The sequence below is a fragment of the Diadema antillarum genome, unplaced genomic scaffold, assembly GCF_040938485.1.
Source record: "Diadema antillarum isolate AM-2024a unplaced genomic scaffold, OU_Dant_1.0 seq00000082_RagTag, whole genome shotgun sequence".
NCBI lineage: Eukaryota > Metazoa > Echinodermata > Echinoidea > Diadematoida > Diadematidae > Diadema > Diadema antillarum.
In genome coordinates, this window is record NW_027271175.1 from 241,170 (window position 1) to 250,891 (window position 9,722).

The 9,722-nt window shown below is 40.3% G+C and overlaps 1 protein-coding gene across 1 annotated transcript; it reads right to left on the bottom strand.

Moving 5' to 3' along the window:
• On the bottom strand, window positions 1-3,560 carry LOC139726281 (cytochrome P450 2J4-like). Its single transcript, XM_071637349.1, has 5 exons — window positions 3,131-3,560; window positions 2,276-2,866; window positions 1,708-1,893; window positions 798-1,004; window positions 1-218 (listed from the first exon to the last, which is right to left on the bottom strand). The coding sequence occupies exons 1-5, from the start codon at window positions 3,558-3,560 to the stop codon at window positions 1-3; spliced, it is 1,632 nt and encodes a 543-aa protein (XP_071493450.1).
• Window positions 3,561-9,722: the final 6,162 nt, after the last annotated feature.

A 9,722-nucleotide genomic window follows, 5' to 3' on the forward strand; every position in this document is an offset into this window, starting at 1 on the left:
TCAGAGTCCGTGAGCCTTCTTCGCCGTCGCCGGGCTCGGTCTCCGCTCCGTCATGATGAGCTCAAACGGCGCCGGATTTCTCGTCAGTCCTCCGCGGGATTTGAGGCTCAGGGAATCGGGACCGCTCGTTCCCGATAGGGTGAAGGTGTGCAATATATGAGTGAGGAAAATATAGCGTTCACACTTGGCGAGGTGCTCCCCGATGCAGATTCTTCGACCTGAGGGAGGAAAAAAAAAAAGAAGACTAACGTAAGCATGGTAAGGCAAGATTTAAGAGAATAATATGTTCCATATCATTCAACTGTCATTACTACGCTTATGAATAAACTTTATTATCACGTACAAAGTTCCGTCATAAACTTGGTAAAATGTAAAGGCAAAATATATCGATTGCTTGTATACCACTGATGATGAAAATTATGCCCGTATAAATCAGTTGAACAATGGGAGAAAAATTGACGACCGTGCTTCTGATCTTTTCGAAAGTGCACGCGAGAGAATATGCATGATTTCACTTGCTCGTTATGATTTGTGATTCTAAAGATGATGTATTTTCGGTGGTGATGCTCCATGGATATTTTGTTCTTTTATACTTCCAAATACTTAATTCATACTTCTATACATAGTGTTTCATAATTTACACTCATCCACCAAATCGTGCATGGATCAGTGATTTGTTCTGCTTCTGTATTGTCTGATGCAACTCTCCAAAAGACAGAGCTTGGCATATTTTTCCTATTGTAATCTAAAATGGAGAACGCAATGATGACGATAAACAGTGCTAGCTCTGTTCTCACCTATTCCAAATTGTGAGTTGACGCGGTCCGTCAGGTGTGTCTTCACGTTGCCTGCTTCGTCGAGGAATCTCGACGGCCGGAATGCACCCGGGTCCGGGAACATCTCCGGGTCCATGAGTACGGCCATGATGTTTGGAACCATCACGGTTCCCTTTGGGATAAGGAAATCCCGGAAGACGGTATCCCTTACTGCTGCATGGGGTACAGCTGTGACAGAAAGTTCGTAAAGTAAAGAGAAGAATGAGTGGATAGTGTGGAAAGCTGACACTTTCATACGAGAGAATGATTAAGACTTTCCAAAACATAATAGGAAAACCTAAAATGCCGCAGAAAAGGTGAAATATACAGATGTGTACATATATGATATGTGTATGTACAAAGGGACACAAATTATCCTCAACAAGACATACGTTTTTGTGTAGGGTGCCTACATACCTATATACGTGTATAAGGGTATAAACATATCGCATTTAAACGGATAGTTTGGAAAAGTCACTTTTAATCGATTCATCTTGCAACTTAAGTAAAGGAAAACAGGAAACTCCGCAGAAAAGATGGATATATACGGATGTGTACATTATATGATCCAACCATGCATATCTCATGTATATGTGCACGTAGTAGGTCTTATACGCGTATGTACGTGTCTATGGATATAAACGTACATACATTACATTTATTGATAGTTTGGAAAGGTCAATTTTAATTAATTCGTCAACACTTCCGTGCCCTACTATAGACTGACTTGTAGAAGTGCTAGCCGAACCAAATTGAATAAAGATGAGAAATAGAAACGAATAAACTAAGAAGAAGTCGAAGTGGGGAAAAAAATGAGCATTCTGCACTCTGTTCTGTCGATATTATAGTGACATTAATGAAAGAATGTAATGAAAGAAAATTTGATGCTCACCAAAGGGACCTCCGACACCGAACCTCATTGTCTCACTGAGGAAGGCAACGGTATACGGGAGACTCTTCATGTCAGCTAGGGCCGGCATCCGGTCCCTGCCCACCACGTGATCAAGCTCTTCCTGGACACGAAGCTGCTCCTTCTCGTACTTGGCAGCGAGGAGCAAAACCCACTGCATGCTGTTACCTGAGGGAGAAAACACGAGAAGATTCAGCGTTTTTAGAGTTTATTATGCGTCAATTCATGTATTTTTAAATCATTTTATTTATTTATTTTATTGCTTTGCTCTTAACTGCATTGTTCTCGTAGTATGCTATTTAGGTTTGTTTGCTGCAGATTACTACCCGCCAAAAGCTATCTGAATGGTGACAAGCCTGTGATGGATTCAGGCTTTTACAGGTTGAAATTCAATAGGTGTCTGCATGAATGTCAATTGCCTATTTATCACATAGAAATATTTGTTGCTCATCACACCAATTAATTCATTCAATGTTACACCAAATGTCAAGTCATTCGTCTAAAAAATAAGAATATTGCTTTCTAATTACAGCAGAGCGAATTCTCTTACTTGTTGTGTCCGTTCCAGCCGCAAACATATCCGCGATAAAATGGAGCAGGTGCTGGTCACTGAACCCAGTTTTGTCGGCCTCCACGCCTTCCTCTCGCTTCTTCCTGATCTCGTGAAGGAAGGCATCAATGAGATCACGAGTCTCTGTCGGCACAAAGGTGGCCTTGTGTCCGTCGCGCTCCTTGGTGAACAATCCCGCCTCCAGCTCGCGGACGCGGGCGTCGAACGCCCCGTAGCCGCTGAACGGCACGTACTTCATGAAGTCCAGGTAGTTGGTCACGCCGGCGACGTCCGCAAAGTGGAAGATCTCGTCGAGCGCGTGGAGGAACTGCTGGAAGGTCCTCTCCGTGTAGGAGAACCGCTGGCCGAAGGTCATGGAGCTGATGACGTTGCAGGAAGCCATTTCGAGGTAGGGTTTCACCTGGAAGGCGACTCCCTTCTGAGAGAAGGCCTTGATCATCTGAGCAGTCTCGTAGCTGATGATTTTCTCCATTCGTCCGTCCGACTTGCCCACGCCGAAGTTTCGCATCGCTCGCACGCAAAAGCGACGTTGCTCCTTCCAGTGGTTGTCATAGTAACATGTGGCTATTCCTGTAAATATAAGACAATAACATCGCTATATGTTTATACGCTTGTACAACAAATACACATAACATCGATGAGAAATTTGTGTACTCATCATGCTCATTGCGTGTTTCTTCATTATTCTTCTCGAGGTATGCACAAAGTACGACGCCGTTATCAAGTAAAGATGATTTTGCACTCTGAAACATTACAGCGAAAGGAAGGATTTTCTAAACCATTACGTATTCAACAAGTCTTTACTCTATTTTCTATAATGATTGTCATAATTACCATGTCCTTTTGTGTAAAGCTCGAACATGGCAATCCTCGGTCTGTCGTTGAAAGCGTCGTCCTTTCTCGTGAATGCCTCCTTGATCGAGTCGTAGTCGTTGAGGAAGACGGCCTGATGGCTACCGAGGCGACCGGAGAAGACCACACCGTACTGCTTAGACATCTCCCATATGGACTGTGCCGGATTGTCCTTGTCGAGGTACGGAAGCATGCCCACGATCGGCCACCCCCTCGGGCCCGGGGGAAGCCTCTTTCGATTGCGGCGTCGACCACCGACTCGAAAGGAGAGAATGGCGAGCAGGACGCTGCACAAGGCAACGAGAACAGCGGTGCGTCTGTTGCCCACCGCCATGCGCCTCAGGAAGAGAATGGTCGACTTGATATGAGCGGGGGACGCTCCTTTCGACCTTTGAAGTGCTGCGCCCAACATTTTGACTTTTCTTTGTGCAATTTCGTCTAATTTCACCGTCCACATCAAATTCCACCTCTGAAATGTATGACTGTCCGTATTTCGTCACACTTGACTTATGACAGCAGCTAGCTGCGTATAACGGGACAAATCAAATCCAAGTGGTATTTATACGGATTTTGGAGACTGTCAACAAAGTCTAGTTTATGTTAGGGATCAATACGTGGTGTTATCAAAAATATCCTAGATCGAGTCCAAGCCCACGAAAGCGTCCAGTCGACAGCATCTACTCACTGATGTTTGCCTATATGTTTAGCGTGATAGAGAGGGACATAAAAATAGACAATTCTTGTTGATATATAGGTAAAAATAGCAATCCTTATCTAACTTGTTTTATTTTTAATGTCAAGGCGGTTGGATACCTCAGTCAATGTCTCACCAAACGCGGATATGTTTGGGATACATAAATAGACTGACACATAGACATACCCATGTACATCTTTAAACATTCTGAGACGGGTTTCCATGAAATGACCGTCTTTACGCAAACAAACCTTTATACGCCTATACGTGCGTCAAAATGCAAACATCGTTTGATTTTACACATGAAGATATAGATGTTGAAACCTTTTCTTGTATTCTAAATCTCATCATCTTTCTTCTCAAAGAAAGAAAGATGATATTCTTTTGATTTACTAAAACCCTTTTTAAATGGACATATAGAACTAAGAATAGTCGGGATAATTTTAGCTTATACAGTAGATTTCAGGGCATTTAGTGGAAAACTTCGTCTTGTTTAAGGGGAGGAGAAGTCACCTTCTTGCCCGTCTCGTCCTAAAATGGGGCGCCCAAATTAGGAGACTTCGAGAAATTGTCTTCTCACCTTTGCTGGTCCAAGAGGGAAGCACTTTTTATGGACAGCTTTTGAGAAGTTTCCTTCTCGTCATAAAAGGAGGCATCTTGTATAGGCATCTTTTGACATTTCGCCTACTCGTCCTAAACAAGGCGACTTGTCTGGGTGATTTTAAGAATTCTCCTTCAAATCTTCAGAATGAGTGACTTTCTTTTAGCAGTTACGTTCTCGTCGGATATGAGGCGGCTTGCTGTGCAGACGACTTTTTAGAAGTCGCCTTCTAATCCATGCAGGAGGACGCTCTGGCGAATCTCGAGCAAGTACATGTACCAATTCTGTCATGTTATAAGCTTATTGTGTATGTCTGCAGCTGCAAACGGTACAGTAACCAATACTTGATCGCCATATGCAACCCCAATCCTTCCAGGTCAGTGTGGTAATACTGTAACAATCGACTAATCCACACGTTTTTACTCTTTTTTTTTTAGTGGGGGGGGGGGGTAGAAATACATGTATACTAAGTGATAGAGTTTCGATGTGTTGGTGTCGATACAGAAGAATAGGTGTACCTGATGGGGCCTTACAACTTCCCCTGTCTCAAGCAAAAGCTTTTCCCAAAGTTTCAGACCCGTTTTCGCTGAAAAGCATTGAGCAACATCCTTAATTGTATCATAATATTAAGCTTGCAGCGGGGCTACGCTTGGTACATTGTTGGATAAAGTTTATGAGAAGACCCCACCTCCTCCGCCGTTGTGATTTTTTTTTTCTCCATTTTTTTTTAAGAACAAAAGAATATGTATATATGTGCATGTGTGTGTGTGTGTGGGGGGGGGGGGGGGACTTCCAAGCCCTCCCCCCCCCCTTCCCGGTTCGCCGTTCCTATAGTGGAGTGACGTGTGTGGAGAAAGAGCCGTGTCAATGTCAATATAGAAGAAGGATCAAACATTTCCCAAGAATGTTCGCGCTAATCTGCTAAGTGTTACGGAGATAATTTACGCGGCGAAGATAAAGAGAAATATGTGCAACCGCTGCTCATATTTGTATAATTGCGTTTATAAAAGAATGTGAAACGCGTTTAGTCTTCTTCCTAATCAAAGCGGAACATTCGGATCACCGATGTTTGCGAAAGCTGATAATATGTTTACCAGTGTAATCCTTATAGGGAGATATGGTACGTACGTATGCCGATGTTCAGTTGCTACTACATGTATTATATCACTGTCCTATCATGCCTGACGTAGGTACCTATTCTTTTTTGTCTTTCTTGCCATGTGAATTAACATCTCATCATCTCCCTTAGAAAAAAAAACACCGAATGAAAGAGATGTGAAACAAAGGGTTAACGGGAGAGTTTTTGGTAAAAAGTATTAATAAACTAGTAAAGTGAAAGAATTAACGTCTTTGTAATACAGGAACGAATTTGAGGAAATGTTTAGAGCAATAATACTATGACGATAAGAAAGATAACCTCATATGTAGTCTCCTACAAAAATCTGGGCACTCGATTCAATGCGACATAATGTATCAGCTTGCCCAATGTAGCAAGTCATGAAATAATTTATCAGTCATGTTGAAGCTGGAAATGAGGAAATTGATGATGTCATACCCTCACAATTTTTCATGTATATACGAAAGTCCGAAAAATTGTTATATTCAGCTAATACAAGTGAAAGCATGTTCTCATACCAAGATAGATCAGAGTTTTGTTCTTTTTTATTTTGGGTGGTTTGAAGGCAAGCTTTATTTCTACACATCTGAAATATGAGATTTTCGTCATTTCTGTATATGAAATGAATAAGAAATTGTGACAGCATGACATTGCCAACATGACATCTGATTTGAATATTCATAAGGACTGGTCAAGAAATGTTTTCCGAAAAAAAAATGCAATATCAAAATGTCATATTTTCCTTATTTCTTATCCGACTTTTGTCATTTTTGTATTGTTCTGTAGGGAATATTTATCTCTTTCTTTTTATGTTTTTTTGTTGTTGTTGGATTTCCTCAAGGAAATATCAGAGTTTACATATTTCTCTTCTGTAACACTAAACTTCACCCTTATTTCAAAATACAGCATTTTTGAAATTTATGTTCCATATTCCACATTTCATACAAGTTTTATATTCCATTTGATTTTGAAAAAGAAATGTTTTTAACACAGTGATCAGTTTGAAACAAAATTGCACAAATGTATAAGGACGTATAATTTACGTGTAATATGAGTAGCCACTAAAAAGCAAAGCTTGTAGGATTTGGGTAGCATTAATCAGCAATCGCAGTCAACAAGAACACATAATCAGTAAACTCTCACTGCAAACCACTGCAGTGACACACATATTAATATGGGTCTGTGTCTCCGTCTCTTTCTCTCTCTCCTCTCCATCCAGAGTCACGGAATGTATTTATCACACAAAACGCACACACGTACACACACACACACACTCACACACACACACACACACACACACACACACACACACACACACACACACACACACACACACACACACACACACACATACACACACATTATAGATACAACGGGCATGCACGCGACGTATTTCAGAAGAACAATCTCCAGAACGTAAGCCTATACCTCCTGGACAGAAGTTTCATTCATGTTGCCATGGGAACGAGACACTTTCGACCAATCATCATATTGATGTCCTGTCACCAGTCTCTTCAATATCGTATGAATATAAGTATTTGAAGTACTGTTAAATCTATCTATATAAGTTCGACAAACATGTCATCGTTAATGCATAATTGATAAAAATGGTATCTTTTAGGTTTATTTTCATTTTTTAAACCAAAAGTTATGTGGAAGTAGAGTAATGGTACTGATATCGGGCTCTTGATGTCCCTGTTTGTGGGAAAGACGTAACCCTTATTTTGTTGCGGCATTTGGGTCCCATTTCATAAAGAGTTGATATGATAGCAAATCTTGCTGGAATGGCAATTGTCATGGCGACGACAAGAGTCCAGCTTCCTGATTGGCTGTTGCTATGGGAAGTTGCCATTCCAGCAAGAGTTGCTATCCTAACATCTTTTATGAAATGGGGCCCTGTAGGAGTAGATCGGGAATCCAAAATGATCTGGACCCTCACCTCGGGAACAATTGATGTCACTACGCTGCTGGTGCCGCAGACTTTCTGCGCTTGTACTTTCCACCTATTAGTTTTGTTGTTCAAAGTGCATGGCTGCCTTTGCTACATCAGGTAGTGAGCTATGTGAGAGTGATCATGTTATCATGATATCGTTCTGTCCTTGTTTATTGCATGGTATGAACAAATTCAATTTTGGTGAGTGGCAATAGACCGTTTGCTTGGGCCCCTCATGAAACCAAGTTCATCGTGCATCAAGGACATGGCATAAATATGTAAAATGTTGTGTCGTGAATTATAAATTACTTATTGTCGATGTTTTATATGCCTTCTCCAACTGCAATGGAAATGTATGGATAGTCGTTGCTCCAATAGAATGAATGTTGGTGAGCACGACAATCATCTCTGGTTTACAGTCGTCACCCAGGTGCATGAATAATGACTAGTGACAGGCCATTCAGAGTTAGTAATTTTACCAGAACTGCCATTAACGACACAGAACGAAAGAGACGAGTATTGTTCTGTCACTCAGCAGTCAGGGACAAACACAAACAAACAAGTAAGATGGCGGGGAGTGTATAGCATCACCTGTACTCTGCTAAACATAATGGAAACGCGATTCTCTATTCAAGTTGAATCTAATGAGAAGAGTAAAGCGAAAACAAATTAATAGAAATTAATAAGACATGAATTTTGAAAAGTCAGTTATTCATTTACTAGTTTTTAAAATTAATTTATTCATGTATTTTCCGCATTTTTTTTTTTGCAAAAACAAAATGATATTGCTGACGTCACCACTACACAGGCAGTGAACGATAATGTATAAACAAACTAAATAAATGCCATCCCTTATCTACCCTCCAGTTGGCTGGTACCTGAAAATATAACAACAATTTGAAGTGAAAAGTTTCCATTTTTGTAATTTCTGACTTCAGGCTCGAAAAAGAAAAGAGAAGATTTAGTGAAAATTAATGTGCAATGGAATGGACTCTGGAGAAGGGATGACATCATCACCTAATTATACCTCTGCGTGTCATGTGACTGCAGCAGCTATCACGCTGAGAGGAAAAAAGGCATTGCATTATGCGCGCTTGTGTGTGTAAGGGGAGGGGTACTATGAGCACTGTGTACATGGTTGTGTAGAAAGGTACGTGTACATCCTTTATTGATTTTTGTGAGATTTTCGTTGTTCAATTCATTTGAATTTTCCTCCACTTATGAAAACGGAGCAAATTGATGATCTAACCCCTCACCCATTCATTTACATTTATACAGCACCTTCCTTGCATTCAAAATATCATATACAACTTACAATAGAATACGGAGGTAATGAACTGAAAATGCTAAAACAACGTGTCTTTTACGTAGACATTAACTCATGAAATGAATAATGGTTGGAGACTATTTCAGAGATAGAATAAACTTCATTTTCGAAGACTGAATGAAGAAGATAATGTAAACACTGGCATCTATATACAGAAGATGATATACGTATCATATACAAGCATATAAACTATATTACTGTTAATTTAATTAATCATGGTTATAATTGTCACATTGATAGCATGAGAATAAACTTAGCTGAACACACACTATAAAAGATAAGGTTCCCTTTTGTAAATTATGCATGAATAACAGAATTATTATTCTAATAACATCAAAGAGTTTAGTAGAAAAAAAAAGATGTGGAAGGATTGCGAGACAGCACCGTATCACACACATTTCGATATAAAATATTAGTTCTATTGAGCCACGAGGCCATACCCACGAATGACACTCACACAAAATCATGATAGTATTCAGCATTGTTAATCAGAATTCTAATCTTTGAAACAATTCTATTTCGAAGAATTCAACTGACGTAGCTGTGCAAGTTTTGAAGCGTCTGACTTTACTATCGTGAGGCAGTGTACAACCACGTTGTACACTGGAGGTTGAGGGGATTATTTAGTCTCCTCATCTTCGTTCTGTTTGTATCATCTCGGACAAACCCGATAGAGTTCTTGTCTGGTTCCCATACGTACTTCAATCTCTTATAACATTTACACCACACTTGTGTAAGCGGGAAAATAAATAGATGATATGAGTATAAGGTCCAAACAACAACCCCCGCCCCCATCCCAAAAAAAAAAAAAAATCACCAAACAACAACAATGACATCATTGACACTGAAACACTGATACAACGTGGTCTTCTTCGATTTCTGATCCGAAGCCTTAGTTGAGG

Bases quoted from the DNA above. Each gene is read 5' to 3' on its own strand.
- LOC139726281 (XM_071637349.1), bottom strand. From the start codon at position 3,560: ATGTTGGGCGCAGCACTTCAAAGGTCGAAAGGAGCGTCCCCCGCTCAT. The intron at 2,867-3,130 runs GTAATTATGACA...TTATATTTACAG, and splicing joins GCTTTACACAAAAGGACATG to GAATAGCCACATGTTACTAT. The intron at 1,005-1,707 runs GTGAGCATCAAA...TTTCTGTCACAG, and splicing joins CGGTGTCGGAGGTCCCTTTG to CTGTACCCCATGCAGCAGTA.